This window comes from Carassius auratus, chromosome 23, assembly GCF_003368295.1.
Source record: "Carassius auratus strain Wakin chromosome 23, ASM336829v1, whole genome shotgun sequence".
Lineage (NCBI taxonomy): Eukaryota > Metazoa > Chordata > Actinopteri > Cypriniformes > Cyprinidae > Carassius > Carassius auratus.
Window position 1 is genome coordinate 1,556,928 of NC_039265.1, and position 21,161 is coordinate 1,578,088.

The 21,161-nt window shown below is 39.9% G+C and overlaps 1 protein-coding gene across 1 annotated transcript; it reads left to right on the forward strand.

Moving 5' to 3' along the window:
• The first annotated feature begins 17,439 nt into the window (after positions 1 to 17,439).
• Positions 17,440 to 20,825, forward strand: LOC113040954 (uncharacterized). The gene is made up of 9 exons (XM_026199177.1): positions 17,440 to 17,647; positions 17,853 to 17,959; positions 18,067 to 18,207; positions 18,433 to 18,584; positions 18,784 to 18,920; positions 19,145 to 19,277; positions 19,420 to 19,606; positions 19,694 to 19,821; positions 20,118 to 20,825. The coding sequence occupies exons 2-9, from the start codon at positions 17,878 to 17,880 to the stop codon at positions 20,361 to 20,363; spliced, it is 1,206 nt and encodes a 401-aa protein (XP_026054962.1). The 5' UTR covers positions 17,440 to 17,647; positions 17,853 to 17,877; the 3' UTR covers positions 20,364 to 20,825.
• The last annotated feature ends 336 nt before the right edge of the window (positions 20,826 to 21,161 follow it).

Below are 21,161 nucleotides of genomic sequence, written 5' to 3' on the forward strand. Positions count from 1 at the left end.
TATTCTGTTGTTGAATTACTCATGTGCTTTGGGTGGTTGTCTGGTTGCATCACTCTAAGTCTGTTCAGCTGTGATTGGCAGACAACTTGAGTAACATTTTCCATCAAAATATCTTGATGAACACAGGAATTCATTTTTCTGTCAATGTTGGCAAGCTGTCCAGGCCCTAAGGCAGCAACGCAACCCAAACCATGATGGTTCCTCCAATATACTTCACACTTGGGATGAGGTTTTGATGGTGTTCTTAGTTTTCCCCAATCCTCTTAACTTCAGTTACATCTGTCCACAGGATATTTTCCTAGTAGTATGGTGTAACATCCAGGTGCCAGGTTCTGCCTTGACTCAGACATAGCCCTTTTATGGTCTCAGTCTTGGCTTGAACTTAACTACTTAGGTCTTAACCTGGACTTGGACTCAAACACTGGTAGTTGTTACTATGGTCGGGTGATTATTATATATTATTGTCTTCAGTTGGCACTTTATGATTCTTCAAGGTAGAAAATGGTAGAAAGAATGCTTAAAACATGAAGAGAGAGAAAAAAGAAGAAAAACGATGGAAAGTAGAAATAAAAAAGGAACAGAGGAGAAAACGAGAGACAAGAGCAATGTAGGATTGTGTGCAAAGAATATCTAACATCTAAAATTTATTTCAGCCAATAAGACATGAGCCAGAAAGCAGATATGATTTGAAAAGTGGGTAAGAGAAAATCCTCAACTGTGATTAATTCTTCTTTTTTTTTCGGAGATGAAGACCATTTGAACTCAAACACTTAAATCCAACAAGAATTTGCTCCAGCATGCTTATAGAGGTCACAATAACACAAAAGCGAGGTATGACGAGAGGGAATGTCGTGCAAGAGGAAATTCAGCCTCCACCTCAAAATGAAAGAGAAGAATTAAAGTCCTGGAATAATCTAGAAATCAAAGAAGACGTTCCTTAAGCTCAGCCTGAATTAAACGGCTCAGACCTTTAATATTCAAACAGAGTTAAAAGACTAATTCATGACTCTTGAAGAACTCAATGTGGAAATATCTCAGATAATAGTATTTGAGTTTAATAAAATTGCATATTGTTTATGTAAACTACATGGACTGGACATGGCACTAGAATAAACATGCTTTGTAGTGGAATTTCAGATTTTAAATGGTTCACCTTTACTTTGCTCATCAGATGAAATGATTTTGAAAACTTGCTTTTAAAAAGTTAAGAAAATGTCACTGTAATGGCTCTTTTCCACTGCGTGTTATGACTCGGCTCGGTATGGCTCAGTACAGCACTGCTCGGCTCGGTTTGCGTTTCCACTGCAGTTTAGTACCGCTTTGGAGTAGGCAGGATTATTCATATGTCATTATTGTGGTGCCGCCTCTGCTGCTGCGACTCGTGGAAAACTTTTTCATTCTGCGTCGCCCCATCAAGCACTCACTGGATCCGCTCCCCTGCTATCAACGAGAGGAATGTCTGTACTTCCTAAACAGAAAACGAAACAGCCATATTTTGGTTGTTTAAAAAGATGGGCTCGTTCAAAAAATTCAATTCAATCCTTCGCTGGCTGTGTTGATTTAATCTAGTGAGTCTCTTGTGTTTGTGTCGCAAGTTCAGTGACGATTCTCTCCGGCTAATCAGTGATCAGCAGAGTTTACGCTTCATGTTTTGGTAGCTGTATGGCTCACTTGGAACCTCAATCAAAAGTGGTACTAAAAAAGTACCAGTTACCAGGTACTGTACCCAGTGGAAAACCCCCTAAAGTGAACCGTACCATACCGTGCCGTACCATTCAGTGGAAAGTGCCATATTAGGGAACACTATTTACTATTTACTGGTTGTTTATTCATACTTATAAAGCATATATAAATCCTTTATTCTGCATGACCATATTTTAGATCGCTTAATCCTAAACAAAGCCTAAACAAAATAACTATCTTACTGTGACGAGTGGGGTGGGGTCGAGAGCTGTGGGAACAGGTCGAGGCCAGTGAAGCCATTGGGAATGAGTGGCACCTGTGCCACTCACCGGTCTTGAGTCCCACGGAGGAGCCCTGGAAGGATAAAAAAGAGGAGTTACGACGATGAAGGATGAGAGTAGACCAGGCTTGGGTTTTATTTTGTGTTTTGGTTTTGTCTGTGCGCGGCAGTCATCCGCAAGGGGCTGTCACGCTGTTGTGTGTTTATTTTATTATTAAGGTTTTAAGTTGAATGTCCGCCACTTCCCGCCTCCTTCTTCCAGTGTTACGAACTTTGTTACACTTACTAATTCTTAATAAGCAGCCAATTAGAAGTTCATTTAGGGAAAAACTCTTAATAATTGTAAATAGTGACCAGGTCACTATCTCTTCCATACTTATTTTCAATCTAGTAACCCTACATAAGGGGTAAAAGATTTGAGACTAAAAGCAGAATTTGTGCAATTGGCTCTGGATCTCAGACTTAATGAGTAATTATTTTTCTATCCAAACCCACATGGAGGCTTTAATTATGCTATAACCAATGGTGACTGGCTTTAGAGCAAAATCATCAACCGAGCATGTCTAATCAAGCATCAAAGCACATCCGATTCCTCAGACACCAACCATTTACCAAGATTCAAATGTTTATAATTAAGTAAAGGGCAGAAGCACTGTCTTCTGAATCCTACAGAGCACTGCAACATGTCTCCCCAGATGGACAAGGCAGGGTCGGGAAAAATGTTTAACCAAAAAAAAAAAAAAAAAATACAGGTTGACCAGATTAGTGATATCAGCGATTCAATCGTTCATTCATCCAAATCAAATGCAAATTTAGATCCACATGATGTTAATCTGGCAATCAAACACCAACCTCATGTGAACCTGAATGCGGAAAATATAAAATGATAAATATTGGATAATACAGTTAAATGCAAACCAACAAACTTTACTCTGAACAAGGTTGTTGAAAACTGGCTCGCCGTGATCTTTGGTCATGCAACATCTCTTAACAGCGGTGTAAAGCATCTGAAAAGCATAGAAATGGATCAATATGATCGTAATACTTTGCTCTGTACAATTGCACATTTTTATGCCTTCCTACTATTTAAATCTGAAAAATTTGAGTCTTGTGATAGTGTTAAATGTCAGGAAATAAACTATTTCTGTAAATGTAGATAACAGATCTTTAGCCACTTAAAGTACATCTTCTACTCAGTGTATTTATACATTCTTTAAATATGACTTGTTTGAATATGAATATGTTTGTGTATGACTGTCTATCCCTCTGTCTCACCATGTGGACTTTGAGGTAGTCATTGCAGGTGAACTTCTTGTGTCATAGGGAGCATTCAGCCATGGGTCTTTTGGGATTATGGGTCAGCTTGTGTCTGATCAACATCTTCGTCAAACTAAAGGACAGGTCACACACCTAGCAAAACCCAAACAGACAAAGAATAAACATTCTCAACACATTCAGAAAACATGATGTTGTTTTGTAACGTTAAACGTCTTTATCCCAGTTTAAAGTCTACATGAAATGGACCCTCAAAAGTAAAACAATATTTTTTTAAGCAACATAAAAATATATTATATATTATTTGTTTGTGTGTGAGTGTGTGTGTGTAAACATGATTTTATTATATTTATATTTTATACATTATAAATACATTATACATTATATTTTATTTTTATTATATGTTTATTTATTTTCATGACTATGAAAATTGTAGATTCACACTGAAGGCATCAAAACTATGAATTAACAAATGTGGAATTATATATCGAATTATATACATTACAAAAAAGTGTGAAACAACTGAAAATATGTCATATTGTAGGTTCTTCAAAGTAGCCACCTTTAGCTTTGATTACTGCTTTGCACACTCTTGGCATTCTCTTGATGAGCTTCAAGAGGTAGTCTCCTGAAATGGTCTTCCAACAGTCTTGAAGGAGTTCCCCGAGAGATGCTTAGCACTTGTTGGCCCTTTTTCCTTCTGTCTGCGGTCCAGCTCACCCCTAAACCATCTGGATTGGGTTCAGGTCCGGTGACTGTGGAGGTCAGGTCATCTGGAGCAGCACCCCATCACTCTCCTTCTTGCTCAAATAGACCTTGATGCCTTCAGTGGGACTCTACAAATTTCATAGTCATGAAAATAAATTCACGAGTTCACCCTTACATCTAATCTGAAGGCAAATAGTAGGCATATTTTGGCGTGCTGTCCTGGGGGAGGGGTCCGGGCCCGGAGCATAGCCCGAACCCAAATAACTCCCCCTATCCCAATTTGGGATAAATAGATTAGAAGTGAGGAGTTGGGGTGGAGGAGGGTTGCCGAAAAACTGTCGTGGGACAGGAGGTAGGAAGACTGGATATATATACGCGTGCGTGCTATAAGATGATTAGCTAAACGAGATGCACCTGTACCAAATTGGATGATTATCTGATCGTGCTTCTCCCGAACTTTGTTAATAAAACCACATTTCACGAGTTCACCCTTACATCTAATCTGAAGGCAAATAGTAGGCATATTTTGGCGTGCTGTCCTGGGGGAGGGGTCCGGGCCCGGAGCATAGCCCGAACCCAAATAACTCCCCAAAAGAAGCTTAAAGCCATATGACAGCAGCCAGAGAGATAAAATTTAGTTGCCCCCCAAAATATGCGTGTTGGGAAGAAAATGCAGAGCGACCTGGAGAGCCCGTGCAGTGTTCGACGAGAGCTGCGGCTCGCAACGTCTTACCAGCGAGCCCTCCATGCCGCTTATGGGAGGAGCACAATGCCAGATATCAAGAAATGAGGGACTCTTGCTGCCTCCGAAGGGAGCTGCGGCTCTGCTGCACCGGAAGGGAGAGTCCCTCTTGCGGCTGAGTACGAGGCGCGGTTTGTTGCATCTGATGGAGGGCTCTCACTGCGACTGAAGGGAGCCAGCGACTGTATCCCATCGGGAGGGAGATCCCTGGCCGCCATAGAGTATGCAACATAACTCGGACGGGGGGTTCACACTGCGACCGAAGGGAGCCGTGGGTCTGCTGCACCAGAAGGGAGAGCCCCGTCAGATGCTAAATAGGCAATGGGATTCGAGCCGCGGTTTGGCGCGTCGGATGAAGGGCTCCTAATGCAACCGAAGGGAGCCAGCGGCTGTACCCCATCGGGAGGGAGATCCCTAGCCATCGTGGAGCATGCAACATAACTCAGATGGGGGGTTCACACTGCGACCGAAGGGAGCTGTGGGTCTGCTGCACCGGAAGAGGAGCCCTAGTCCGATGCTGAGAAGGCAAAGAGACGCGACTGTTGGAGGGACTCCCGCTGCATCCGAAGGGAGCTGCGGCTCTGCTGCACCGGAAGGGGGAGTCCCCCATTGCGGGTTTATGGAGGCACGGTTTTTTGCCTCTGAGGGTTCTCCCAGCCTCCGTAGGGGGTTCGCAACTCTGCAGCAGGAGTGCTGCCCCGGAGGGGAGAGCCCTGATTGACGCTAACTAGAATACGACTGTTGGAGGGACTTTTGCTGCGTCCGAAGGGAGCTGCGGCTCTGCTGCACCGGAAAGGCGAGTCCCCCTTGCGATGCGAGGCATGGCTTGATGCGTCTGATGGAGGGCTCTCACTGCGACCGAAGGGAGCCAGCAGCTCTATTCCCCCGGGAGGGAGAACCCTATCCGCCCTTGAGCATGCAACATAACTCAGACGGGGGGTTCACCCTGCGACCGAAGGGAGCCGTGGGTCTGCTGCACCGGAAGGGAGAGCCCCATCAGATGCAGAATAGGCAAGAAGATTCGAGGAACGGTTTGATGCATCGGATGGAGGGCTCCTGCTGCGACCGAAGGGAGCCAGCGGCTGTGTTCCCCCGGGAGGGAGATCCCGGTCCGCCCTTGAGCATGCAACATAACTCAGACGGGGGGTTCACCCTGCGACCGAAGGGAGCCGTGGGTCTGCTGCACCGGTAGGGGAGCCCCGTCCGATACGGAGTAGGCAAGAAAACGCGACTGATGGAGGGACTCTCGCTGCGTCCGAAGGGAGCTGCGGCTCTGCTGCACCGGAAGGGAGAGTCCCCCTTGCGACTGTATAAGCGGCTTAATTTGATGCATCGGATGGAGGGCTGTCACAACGACCGAAGGGGGCCTGTGGCTCTGCTGCACCGGGAGGGATACCCCCATCTGCCGCTGAGCGCGCAGCGCAACTCAATGACAGATGAAAGGCTCACACTGCGACCGAAGGGAGCCACTGCCCAGCTGCACCGGAAGGGAGAGCCCTGTCCGATGCTGAAATAGGCAAGGAGATTGTAACGATGGCTGGAGGGCCCTTACTTTGGCCGAAGAAACGATAACTGAGAGGCTTCTATTAATCAAGTACACAACATGATTTAAGGAGGAATAGTTTTTTTTTTTTTTTTTTTTTTTTTTTTTTTTTTAATGTCTGATGAACAACAACCGAGGGCATCTATCGGATTATGTGAGAGGCCCCTTTTGAGCTGCTTAAGATTAGGGCCGAAACGATTCCTCGAGTAACGCGATTACAAAAAATGATGTAGGCAAATTCCTCTGCCTCTTTTAATTTATTCTAAATCTCACGTCAGGTTCTTTCGCAATGATTTTTTTTTTTTTTTTTTTTTTGAATGAATTAATCAAAATAAGTAATTGCACTTACATCCGATTCACAAATTAATAGCTCTAAATATTAAGACGGAACAGTGTTTAAATGTAAATCCTGCATGTTCTGTGCGTCTCTGTTAATGAATGGAGCAGGAGCGCGACTTCCTTTTTCACACACACACTGAAGCGCACATTACGCTCACGGTAATTTCTGCGTCTGCTGTCTCACTAAATAAGGACTTGAACACATGAACAACATCTCCAGAACTGCTCTGACAGTCAGTTCATGAGCATTTGACTTTAAGTAAAACTAGCGTCACATCACATACACAGAACTGAAAAGGTACGTCAACCCGACTAAATAAAGGTCCGGGGTCCTGACATTTTATCCTACCCATCGGATTTACTGTGCATGCGCACATCAGTATAATTAAGCAAAAACACATTTTGTAACTCGATTAATTTTTTTTTTTTTTTTTTTTTTTTTTTTTTTATAATTATTTATTTATTTATATCTATATAACATATTTTATAATACTGTATTTATTTATTTATTTATTAAGGAATAATAGCTGGATTGATTTGAGGGCATGAGATGGTCGAGTGAGCAACTGACCTGCAGACTGCGCATGATATGTTGCGACAGCTAAAAAATACGCGGCTGTGAAGATCAGCATCCAGGGCGCCCCAATAGGGGCATTGATTCCACTGGGCTACGCGTACTGCACATTTGGCTGAAAATAGCTTGTGGTAAGTATAAAAATGGGTTCCGCCATAAGACAGCGCGAGTTCCGCGACTATAGCCAGATAGTCATTGAGCTCGCGCCGTCTATAGGGAAAAGCAGAGCAGATTACCTCCGTATAGCGGCTAAATGCGATCGTGAATTCGGAAAAAGAAAGGGGGCGGGATGAACTGGGAGTCGAATTTTTTTTTTTTTTTTTTGTTACTGAGAAATCTCCGCAATCTATTTGTCGGTAGGAATCAGCCGGAGGGAGCAGAGAGAGAAGAGAGGAGAGATCAACATCCGCACCTGCGAGAATCTGTGATTTGATGGAACTAGGCACGGGGGGTGGTTCCATAGCGGCGGCATTAGGTGGAGTATGTAGAGGGGTCGCTGTGAATAGAGTATACTGCGGTTTAGCTTGGGTAGAGGAGTTGGAAGGAAGATGAGGAGGGGCCATAACCGTTTGCGGAGGCATCCTCACGCACGGATTATCCCCTGGAGCTGGGGTCGGCCCGTAGGGAAAAGGATAGAAGGAGAAAGGCGGAAATGAGGGAGGGGTTGCACCCGTTTGCGGAGGCATCCTCACGCATGGATTGAACCCCGGTGCTTGGGGAAGCCCGTAAGGAGAGGAAGATGGAAAGGAGGAAGGAGGCCAGCCTGCTTGTGTTGCTAGCTGAGGATTCCCAGCTTGGGTGTCTGCAACTGGGGCTGCTGGCCATTGGTGGGGAAAAGAAAAAGTGGAGGGGTAAAAGTAAGGAGGCTGAGCTTGAGCGGCTAGCGGAGGCAGCCTCGCGCTAGTCTTTGCAGCCGAAGGTAAAGTAGAAAGCAGTGGAGGTTGGAAATTCGCGCCCGTAGGCACTGTTGCATGCGGCGAGGCAGCTGAAGGAGCTGCAGAGATAGGTTGTGAAGAGGGAGGCAGTGCGATGGGAGGAGCGGCCGAATTTGGGGCGTGGCCCCGACCTGCTGATGATCTGCTATGTCCTGACGCTTGGGGGGAGCCGGAACTTGAGCTGGAAGAAGATGACATTTGTGTGACACGTTGTTTAGACCTGTGGGCTTTGGTTACCTTTTTGGAGGTAGGTGGATTATTTCCCAGTGTGCTATAAAGCTCATAGAGTTGAGCTTTGCTCATGTTGCGAGAAAACCTGACATCTGAATTTGACAGCGCTTGTCTTAATCCTGCGACGGTCCATTTTCCAATGGGTGGGATGGATGGTGAAGCCGATGCATGTGATGTTGATGGTGATTGGATTGGCTGTCTCGATGGTGGAGGTGAACGGAGACTTCGAGGTGTGTGCGTATCCGGCCTATTTCGTCTTCGCCCACGCGCTGAGGCCTCGGGCTCGGCGCTGCATCCCGGTTGAGAAGGAGGTGCCATGGGGTCAGCAGAGGAAGCTGCTTTAGAGCCGGTGGCTTGCTGGGGAGCTTCTAGCTCATTGTCTGAAGGGAAGAGTTCGAGTTCCGACATCTGGCGGACGAGTGGATGCCGAAAAACTGTCGTGGGACAGGAGGTAGGAAGACTGGATATATATACGCGTGCGTGCTATAAGATGATTAGCTAAACGAGATGCACCTGTACCAAATTGGATGATTATCTGATCGTGCTTCTCCCGAACTTTGTTAATAAAACCACATGAAAACTCTTATAATGAGAAGGTGTGTCCAGACTTTTGGTCTGTACTGTATATATATATATATATATATATATATATATATATATATATATATATATATACAGTATACAGTACAGACCAAAAGTATATACATTAGTGCTGTCAAACGATTAATCAGAATAAATCACATCCACAATAAAAGTTTTTGTTTCCATAATATGTGTGTGTGTGTGTGTGTGTGTGTGTGTGTGTGTGTGTGTGTGTGTGTTCTCTTGTTTTTGTGACATATCAGGACACAACTCTGTATAATGACATGGGTATGACACAGGTATTACAAGGAGAGGGTGACTTATGAGGACGTAACCCATGTCCCCATTTTTCAAAATGTTATAAATCATACAGAATTAGCTTTTTTTCTTTTTCTTTTTTGAGAAAGTAAAACTGCACAAAGTTTTCTGTGAGGGTTAGGGTTAGGTGTAGGGTTGGTGTAGGGCCATAGAATATACAGTACATGAAAACCATTATGCCTATGGGATGTCCCCACTTTTCACAAAAACAAATGTGTGTGTGTGTGTGTGTGTTTGTGCATGTGTGCTTAAGTAAACATCTAACTTCCTTTATTTTGCACTTTTTTTCACACATCAAAAGTGTGTGTGTGTGTTATTATGTCCAGGTGCATTTTACTCAGTAAATATGTTTGTGTTTGTGGTGTGACAGCACTGCTGTGTGCTTTCAGTCTGTTATATAAGTAAATGTATGCGTGTGTCCATGTGAAATGAGTTCCAGGTGCGTAACACATGAAAGGCACTTCATTTGTTTATCCCAGGCCATCTTTGGTGTGTGTGTGTGTGTGTGTGTGTGTGTGTAATGGGGATCTCTAGTTTCTGTAAACATTCAGATGTATGTTCATGCCTGAGGGATTATTCTGTCTCTCTCTGAATGTATCAGCTCTTCATTAGTCTCTTTAAAAACACAATAACTGTAGTCAATCCCTCCAGCAGCGCCCACTATTACACACTCACACGCCTTTAGATCGTAATTAGGAAAGTCCGATATCAGGTGTGTCCAGAACTGAGTGGAAAACAAGTCTGTAGTGAATGTTGTTCATCACTGATCTTTCACAGTTTGGTTTACACTGATAGTGATACCTTGTAAAAATATGTAATAGGCAATCATTTTTAAGAATTTTAAATTTAAAGGTAGTTGCACTAGTTGCACCAGCACCTGTTTGGTTAGCATTCTTCAAAATATCTTCTTTTGTGTTCAACAGTGGAAGGACACACATACAGGTTGAGCGTAAATAAATTATGATAGAATTTTTCATTTTCAAAGTCACGTCACCTTTATTTATATAGAGCTTAATACGATACTGATTGTGTCTAAGCAGCTTTACAGTGTCAAACAGGAAAATAGTTTGTCAGTAATGCAAGAGGACAATAACAAAGTCATTTTTTCAGTTCAAGTCCATTCAGGTTATTACATGTGAAGGTTTTTGGTCCAGAATTTAGCCGTAAGGAATTACTAGTCATCCAGTTTTTTTTTTCTTTTTTTTTTTTATCAACAATGCATTCCATTAGTTTTGCAAATTGATATGTTTAATCTGTCAATTTATTTTTCTATATTTTTCTATATTAAAAAATATAGAGCAGTGAAAGTTAACACCATGTTTCCTTGTGATATCTCCCAAGGGTAACATGTAAACCATGAAAAGTAAAGGTCCTAGTACTGAGTCATGAGGTACTCCATACTGTACTATACTGTCTCTTTTCCATATAAATGCATCGAGTGCAACAAGGCCTTCAGTCAGAAATGTGGCCTGGATGAACACATGAGCACACACACCGGAGAGAAGCCCTTCCAGTGTGACGTGAGTTACACACGCAGACCGCATTGCATAATGCTGCATTCTAACACACAGACACAGGCTCTTTTTATGTCTGATTCTGGCTGACTATCAGACAACCGCTCTCGACACACCGCAGCCACATCCCAGTGGAATAGCAGAGAGAGAGGTGGCTTGTGGGTAGTGTGTGACGTTCAGCAGGGTTTAGTCTAAGACCGCTGGAAGAGCTAAAGCCGGTCCTGAGTTTAACCCTGCGGCCCACGCCAAGTCCACATAATCAGCACCGTGACGCGCATCAGACCACGAACCAGAACGCCCTCACAGCACATTAACAAGCACACACTCACGCTGTCTATCTGTCTGTGTGTGTGTGTGTGTGTGTGTGTTTGAGGGTGTTACTGTGTTGTCAAACCCGCAGTGAAAGGACGTCCTGCCAGGCGGACACAAGGATGAAACCGCCCTGCACAAACTGACCCATCTCTGACCCTTAAGACACACACAATCAGCTCTAAACCACAGCAGTTGTGAACTCCTCTCTATCTTCTCACTGTCCCTGAAAATACATTTATGTCCATTGGTTTGTTTGGACACATACACATATAGCTCAGCCAATCACATTAATGATTTAAAGACTTCTTTGAATCAATATATATTGTATTTTTGCTTTCTTAAAGGGACAGTTACATAAGTCATCATCATACTCACTTTCATGTCCTTCTTTTATGAATAATGCACCTGTCACTTATTTTCCTTGCAATTACATTGAAAGATGACTGGAGCTTTCAAGGTTCATAGAAGCACCATTAAAAAGCATCGTAAAAAGTGGTTCATAGGAATCAGATTCCAAGTTTTCTGAAGTCATGTGACCATGCTGTGTGAAGGACAGACAAAAGTGAAGTTGCTCTTCACTGATAATCTTCCCCTGCAGTGAGCTGTTGACCGGATGAGTTTGAGTTAGTTAGTGAGTTTGATACAAGCACCTGGTCATTATGACTTATGAGCAACTCATTTAAAACACTTTGGATTAACTGGATTAACCATATTTATTAGTGCATAGTATGGGCTTTCACAAATTTTCTTCCGTGTTTTAATTTTAACAGTAAACTTCTGTTTGCCAAAAAATAAAAGGAATTGTTACATTTTCTTTTGCATTACATTTTAAAAGATGACTTAAAAAGTTAACGTTTTATGCCTTTGATTACCACCATAAAAAAAAAAAAAAAAATCATAAATCCAGAAAAAATACTGTATATCTAGAAAGAAAGAAAGAAAGAAAGAAAGAAAGAAAGAAAGAAAGAAAAAATTAATTTTTTAAGGTTTCATAAATTAAATTGATTAAATTTAATTAAATTGAAATTAAAGTGTCTTTTTACTCAAACCTTTAGTTACCTGTTCTATATTTTTTATACATCTGTCAGATGAAAATTGGGTGCTAACTTACAATAAATTATCACACATCAAAAAGACACATTATTTGAGGTGAATGATTCCTCATATTACGTAACATTTTGGGGGCAGGAGTGCGGACTATTCCTCACCATCAGACCTACAACTGAACGCATTATTATTGTTTTCTCTTGGGCAGTGTGTGAATCAGTGTGCAATATAAAGATTTTTTTTTTTTGCTCTCCGTCTGAAACACTTTGTCAGCAGGGAACACACTCTGCAGGAGACTCTTGAGGAATCTAAACACACACACACACACACTAAGGAAAATGAGAAACATTCCTCCTGTATTTATTGGATTTCTGTGGCAAGCTGCAAGCATGTCTTTCTACATTTTGACTGCTTTAAAGAGCATAAGTGAATGAAATTGGCTGTTTCCTCAGGTTTTTTTTTTTTTTTTCTGCATTCGACGTGACAAGTCTTTTAAGCCTGGAGTGATTTGGTCTGAAATCTGGCGCTCTGATGACGGTTGTTAGAATGGCTTCCATTGATGATGGCAAATTATCCCAGGACTTCTTTCATGCACAGCATTTTTGAAGTGCAGCGTGCCAGAAATCATCCATACTCCAAATTCATTTATTTTTGACTCGCTTTCCCTGAGTATTTGACTGCATTTGAAGTGGTTTGTGGGGTGGTCGTGCCTGTCTTTCACGACTCCTGTTGAAGTGAAAGTACAGGAACTTTGTGGTGTTATTTGGTGTCAAATTGAGGATTTAACGTTCTGAAAGCCTTTTGCCACATTTTTGGTCTAAAGAAACTTGATGGGCTCTGATCTTGTTAATCTGTTTTAGATTGGAGTGATCATGTTTTAGATTTATACAAAAATGCACAGAAATGTACGATACAGCAACAAAGGACCTTTCAAACATCATTAAAGTAAAAGCACACTTGCACTTTGGCCGTTTGCTTGTTGTATACACTGACTACAGGAAGAAAACTCCTCGTTCCACAACCTACATTCCAGTGTATTAGTGTTGTATTATTTGTGTAGGGTGTCCTATAGTGGCTGTCCTGTAATGGAATTAAACAAAAATGACAGTAAAGTGAAACCGGAGCAAGTGAACAGCTCTGCATGTGCTGTGGACGTTTGAGAGGCTCAGGGTTTGTTTAGCGCGATCATAGCGGGGATTTGCTAGCTTTTGTTTCTCAGCAGTCAGCTAAAAAATTAGAGTTTGATTAATTTTATGTCCCAGTTAGACTATATAGTGTGTGTTAGCTGGAAATTCACCCCCAAAATACACTACCATTCAAAAGATGTTTCTTAAGCAGTGAATCAGAATGATTAGAATGATTTCTGAAGGATCACATGACACTGAAGACACTTTTTTTTTCGTGCCATGGATACATCAGATAATAAATGGTTTAGCATCTTTATTCCTCTATTCCTTACATGTGCCCACAGCCATTAATATCTGCACTTCATGTCATAGTGAGAGGCTGAGACTAATAAGTCATCCATCAAGGCATTAAATGCCTTTTCACGCTGTTTAAATAAAAAAAAAATACATTCATTTTATGAAGAAAGTGACAGCTGCAATATATTTCACTGTCTCTTCATGGAGATAAAGAATATTGAGTGTTCTTGGAGAGATTTACTTGATTTATCATGTGAAATGGATTTGTGTGCCATTGGTGATGCATATTTGATAGTGTGGCTGTATGCGTGTTTGTATGTGTGTGTGTGTGTGTGTGTGTGTGTGTGTCGTGGCACAAGGCCGCTGCAGGATTTAACTCAATGCGATTTACTGCTTGGTTTGGCTTCACTTTGCTAACTGGCTGTTTCTGAGTGTCTGTTTGGCTGGCAGTGTTGCGTCCAATGGTTCTGGTCTGTGTGTGTGTGTGTGTGTGGGTGTGTGTGTGTGTGTGTGTGTTAAGGTCTCAACCAATAGCATATGGCAAACTTTAGAAGATTTGGCCCTGGCTTGCAGTTCTTTGGTTGTGTTTTTATTCCTTCAGTTATTGGTTGTTTGTGTGTCTGCTCTGATGTCCTGAGCATTGCCTTCACATCCTCTCCGCGGTCGCAGGGCATGCTAACACACACAACATTACAGAAAGAAGTCTGTAAACAAGAGCTGTTTCGTGAAATGTGAAATGGCAAAATAAAAACCATCCTCTCATGGATCTTTTTCTTGGGTTATGTAACGTAAATCCACTTATGGCTACTAGACTAATTTATTATGTCCTGTCCTGGCAAACAAGTCTACAAAAGTCACAGCCACAATGTAAGTTTGCCAAGCCATTGCTTATGAAGTGGCTAAATGCTTTTTAGCATGTTGCTAAATGGTTTCTGGATGGCTGCTTGGTGAATGATTACTAGTTTAAGTCAAAACAAAATCTCCACCACTGACTTTCAAATTGTGTCTCTGAATATGACCTTTTTTAATGTAAGCATATCTTAAGGGTCTTCAGCATTTAATATGTTTTAGGTTTAGTTTTTATTTGCATGCCTTTTTCATTTTATTGTAAGTACTCTGAGTACTTCAATACTCACTTGACATTTTTTTGCAGAGGCACTGGCAATAATTGTTTGATCTCAGATACTTCAAATTTTTGTGGGAAAAATAATGAAATGGTTAAAAAATGTTTTTAAAATGTTATTATTAAAATACATTATAAATAAATATTTTAAGTTAAATTAATGTAAACATTTAGTCAAGAAGATATGTTATTTTAGTATTATTTTATATACTTTTATAGTTTGTATCAATATTTTGAATTGGCTTTTTGAATTGGCTGAATTGGAATTTTGCTGTGTGCTTTTGTCAATTTTATTATTATTATTATGATTATTATTCTTATTCTTATTATTATTACTATTATTATTATTATTATTATTATTTAGGCTTAATTTATAAATCTATTCAGTTTAATTAAGTTGTAGTTTTTATTTTTCTTATTTTTATCTTCTATAATTTTTGTGCTTCAGCAGTTATTTGGCATTTTCCATATTTACTGTAATTATCAATAATAACAATAGTGTATTTATTATAACTAACTCTTATTACTATAATAACCTTAAAGAAAATTAAATGTTTCATTTTCTGTTACATAATAAAATACATTAAGTAAAATTGTAAAATGTTATTTATTTTTCTTTTACATACGAGAATGAAAGCAGACCTGAGTCTGAGCTAAAGCAATGACAAACCAGCTGAGACAACATTTCAGAGGAAGAATAAGTTCCTTAATTTTAATGAAATATTGCAAATTAAAGATTAAAAAGCACTAATTTTCTATAGAATAATGTTCACCAATTAGTCCAGCAAAGTAAGACCAACATCATGTATTAATGGCTGCATTTATTTGATTGAAAATACAACATTTTTTATTATATTTATATATTTTACATAATAAAAATGCATACATTTCAATCTATCGTTCAATCTATTTGATTGATTGATTTATTTATTTTTATGAACATTACGTTCAAAAGAACAGTTTTTTTGTAACATTATAAATGTCTTTACTTTCAAACGATTTAATGCATCCTTTCACAATAGATGATTTTAAACTTTTGAAGCAAAGTGCATATATTATGTAAGTAATATAGCTATTTGTTTTTATGCATGAATCATTTTATTGGACAATTTTAACTGTAGCTAAGTAAAACACTTAAGAAGCGTGTGACAGCAGATGTGTGTATTAGAGATAATGTGTGTGTGTGTGTGTGTGTGTGTGTGTGTGTGTGTGTGTGTGTGTGTGTGTGTGTGTGTGTGAGTGAGTGTTGAGCAGGGTGGTGAACAAACATACGTTGATAGTCCACTTATTCTTCCAACACCCAGCTGTCACGGGAATGGGTGGACACAGGAAGAGAGGATCCTGGGAATTGGAGCAGGGCAAGGTGTGGTCACACCACACAGGATATGCAAGGTGTTGCAGATCAAGTATGTGTGTGTTCGTCAAAGACAGATGTAATCAATATGGGCCTGGGCCAGCATAGACACGTGTATTTGACTAAGAGAGACAAAAAGATTTAGTGTAAGATGAGAGTTCTGGCATTTGTAGAGCATAATACATCCAGCGTGTAGCGGAGAGGCTCTATCACTGAATCAGATCAGCAGTAAAACCGTCAGCTGGGAGCGTCAGCAACACAACCCCAACAAAAATATGTGAAGGTCAAGAGTCACGCTCTACGACATACATTAGCAGAGATGGACAACAGTGGATGTCCCATAATGGCTTGCAGCTTTGTCATTAGGGAGTTTAAGCAACAGCTGCAAATGGAACGGCTACAGCGACCGGAAGTTTGCCGTCACACCGCCGTATCCAAGAACGTAAAAATCACTAAGCAACGGTAAACAGCACAGTAAATTTAACAGTGTTGATTTTCCAGTGTTACTATAAAGTGTTAAAATAAAGTGTTGGATCAACACTGAACCGAATGGGTCTAACACCAGAAGTGTCAGGTTTCAAATAAGAGTTGGTGTTACTGTACATAGTTGCAGACGTCAACTCTCATTCAGAGTTAATCAGGCCACACCTCCATTAACGTGCAGACAGACGTCAATTTTCATCGAAACAGACCACATGCGGACGCCATTTTACTTCGCTGGAAGCGTGGTGGTAAGTCTTTCAATTTAATGTTATATTACAGATACAGACTGTAAATGTATTCTAATTTATAATTTGTATATAATCATTATAATTCAATCACAGCTAATTATAATAATGATTGAGAAAGCCAACTAGCTCTGACATTTGCTTCATCCTATGTCATGCCCCTTTATCAACGAATTAAAGCTTTGAATATAACTTCACGTTGGTAGTTTCGTCTGTCATTTCGTGTGTCGCACACAGCAGTCATTTTTATTGATTAAACTCTGATCGTGTTCTTTTCAAAATGAGTCTATAAAGTCTCGCGCGCGCGCGCCATTTTACAGGTGAACTGTGGCACATGGAATTTCTGCAGTCCGCTAACGTTAACAGAAAATGTATATATCAATATGGTTATTGGCCTAAAAAAGATTGTTCAGATTTTGTTTTAAGATTCGGCTTGGATTTCTGCTGATCGTTGACCATGCTTCTGGGACCTTAATGGTTTTGAACTGTGGTAACTTGATACGTTTTATGTCGATGTTTGAGCAGCGTTATATGATTTGTGTTTTTATACAGTCTATGGTCAGACGTGGTTAACGTTAGTTTATTTATTTTAGTGAATTAAAGTACTCAATTACATTTTAAGGAGCAAAAAATGTAATATGTGTAGTCGTGGAATATATTGCTGTCTCATTTCGGAGGCTGCGTCCTGGTCGCATTTGAAGGCTGCATACGTCATCGGTGAAGTCTCATTTGAGAAAAGTGGACAATGTCGACAATTAAAACCAATTTACCACAGATATTTTTATGTAAAATGTATCGGCAATAACGAGGTTTGACCATTGGGGCGCTGTACGTAGCGTAAAACTGTATTGCAAGTCTTTCCGGATGAAGAAACCGCGCGCTTATTTAGACTGCAGGAGGAGGAGAGTTTGAAAGTTTGCACGGAGACGAAAATGGTATCATTTCTCAAAAGTTCCCGTTTTGTCTTGTTAATGAGGGGTTATAAAGGATAACAAGTTAACCTATTTCGATTTAATTGGTATCTTTGCCGTTTTGATAAATTATTAAAGTTGTCTTGATATTTTTATTTTTTTACAATCTTGTTTCAAATTGAGTCTGTGTTTGTAGCAAACCAGTAAGATGTGTTTCTTCCTCTACAAGCCAGGAGTTCAGGTGCTTAATCACAATGATTGTCAAAGCACAATTTCGGAATAGGAAGAAATTCATAAAAATCTCAGAGGCGTGCTTTGATTTATTTCTAGCAGAGGGTGAGTGATATTTAATATCATAATAATTTAATCTATATGTTTTTTTTATAGCTTTGTCAAATTATAAATAAAACTTGTCTAAAATTGGTAAATATTTTGTTTTGCAGTGAAAGAGAAGTTCTCAATTCCAGACGAGCTTGCTGTTACAGTTACAGATGAAACTGGTACAGAGGTGGATAAAGATGTGTTTCCTGATCTAATGTCCACCAGTGGGTTGGTTTTAGTCATAAATGAGTTGACTGACATGGGTGAGTGAAAACAGGACCTGCTGAATGATCTGTATCCCAATTTATGAATGAGTACTGGTAGTGTTTTAATATCTTCAGTGTTCAAATGGCAAGGATCATATTGAGTCTTTTTATTTCAACAACCAATGTTCTGGATTAAAAAATTCTCATTATTAGTTTTTTTTTAAATTCAGTATTAATATATACTAACATGACATCTATTAACCCCAGTTTTAACATTAACAGGATCTTCCACACCTCAGTCTTCAGTAAGCTTGGATACAGATACACTGTCTCTAACTTCAAAAAGCAGTGAAGAGAGTGACTGGTTTAGTCCAAAACGATTCAGAAAGGATGAAGATGATGATGTGGCATCACAACGAGCACAGGCCAGAGATGTGAGTCCCAGTAGCATTACACAGACACTGGGTGTTTTACTCATCATGATATTCAGTTTCTTTAAGGTTTTTTTTTGTAATCCCCATATATAATGGTAATATTTTTTTAGATCAGGGTCATATTTAAGGGTAATTTAGATATTACTGCACTGTCTTCTCTCATAATAGTATCTGTTAATAATATTCTCTTTTTTTATAGCTGATAAAACAAATTCTACAGACAAGACCAGGTGGAGGAAATGTGCTTAAGGAGTATGAAGATACAGGCACAATTAGTGATGACACAAGGAAAGTGATGGTGAACATCTTAGTTGCACACATGATGGAGACAGAAGGGTAATTCTAAAAATATAATTAGTTCTTGCATTATTCAGTTTGTTAGTGATTTTGATGCTCTATAGATTGTGAAGTAGATAGATGTAGTTGGGTGATACAAATTTGTGCAAATTGTCCAAAAAAAATTCTTTTTTTTTTTTTTTTTTCCTTAAAGTTAGTTTAATTAAATGTTCTTAAACATTTCCTATCAGCATAAAGTAACATTGAGTGTTCCAATTCTTCAGAAGGGTCCCACATCGACTTACCAAACAGAAGATGAAGGCAACGTTTGAATACAGACAGCGCCTTGTCCATGATCCAGAGGGATCCACCACCATTCTCTCTGTTTTTCCTCGGTTCCTGGACACTAAAGGATTGGTATGGATTTTCTTTCATTTTTTACTAAAATTTAAATGTTAGTATCAGAGAACTGTCAAATAATCTGCATTGTTGAAACTGGCCGAATTATTGTAATCACAATATATTGTAATTTCTTTGTGTTTTCTTCAAACTGCTTCAGATTCTTCAGGACTTCACACTCCTCTTTGGGTCAGAAACTGCTTCCAGACTTTTGGAAAGGTGGCCGACAGTTTTCAAAGCAAAGGTTATCAGACTAGGAGAAACCTTGACTCCCACTCCACTGCTGAAAAGATTACTGTCATCTGCCAAACAGAGCAAAGAAAGCAGCGAGGCACAGGATTCCCCAGGTGAAACATCCAATGACTTTGCAGTAAAATCATACTATACATACTCATTTTTGTGTAGACATTTAACAAAGTTACTTTTTTTTCCAGAGTGGGACAGTGATGTATCATCCTTCCTTCTACTTTTGCATCTCCTATCACCCCAGGCTTCAGGAAGAAAGAAAATCCAAAGGATCAGTATTTGCAAGGCTATTGACCATCTGGTGGTGTTTCACAAAGTAGGTATCTGGTACACTGGTGCCAAAATACAAGGCCTATAAGTGTTACACTTTGAATTGAATATTTATTTATTTTTTACTATCAGATAAACTGTAAAATGATAAATGTAAAATTAATCTAAATATGATCTAAACTAAAATTGTTGTTCGTGCATGTACGGTTTTGATTTGGAGTGCTTCCTGGTCTTTATGATGTGCAATTAAGCTAAAAAGTCTCAAATAAATGTTAACTGATAAAGCTGTACTTATTAATTTATCATTATTATTCAAAGACGTAATTTTTTTCCCCCATTTAGGCATGCAGGAGCATACAGGAACACCTTGAGCTGGAAGAGAATCGTCAGCCATACATTCTTGCCTCAGGGAGGAGCAAGGAAGCCATCAGTCACTACTTCATTGTGGTGGATAAAAAGCTCATCCCCTGTCAAGAATCCTCTTCACTGGCTGCCATTGATGAACTCTTCAAGATTCATTTTGTTTTCAGTCTCAGTTATGATAGCCATTGCCTATCACTGGGAGTCATGTACTATCAGGGGTATTGAGTCTGGGCCTGTTTCAAATGAGCTGTTGTCTGACCTTGAAAACTCTGATTTTATTTCAGAGCAACTCCAGATTGATATCTCTAGCGAGGTAATGGTCACACCGTGGGTAAAGTGTCAAGGTACTGAGTATCGCAGTGATCTTGTTGTTTTCTTAGAGTTTGTTGATGATGCACCTGTTTTTGGAAAGATTGCTAAAATTTTTATTAAGGATGGAATTTATATTTTGGTATCGTGTATGGAATCAGAGTTTATTGAACACCTTCATGCTTTCAGTGTTGTTGAACAAGAGCATTGTCTTGTACTCAAAAAACCTGAGGAATTGATGTACTACAAGCCATTTGATTTACAAATGTCCTATGGCAATGACCATCTTTTTTACATTGTCGTGAACTGTTATTTGTAATAATTTCATGGCATTTATGGTTTCTTGCTCTGTGCTGAAATAAAGTTTTGAAACCTTGACAGTGACGTTTTCTTCATAGTGATTTTCTAGTTTATTTTAGTTTTTAGGTTTTTTTTAGTAGGTAATACAGAACCATAAATAACTCCCGAAAAAGTGTTCTATCAACACCAGGATGGTGTAAATTTTGACCCTTTTATACACCGAGTATAATGTGATTTTCACAATGTCAACACCGGAATAGTGTAGAATTTTTACTCTGTCAGTGTTTGCTACAAAGCTACACCCAGCTCTGTAACAGTGTTGTTTTTATCTGCATTGGTGTTGATGTTTCACTCTCTTAGTGTTCACATTTTAACACTGTATTGGTGTTGCATGAGGCAACACTTTTGAAAGTG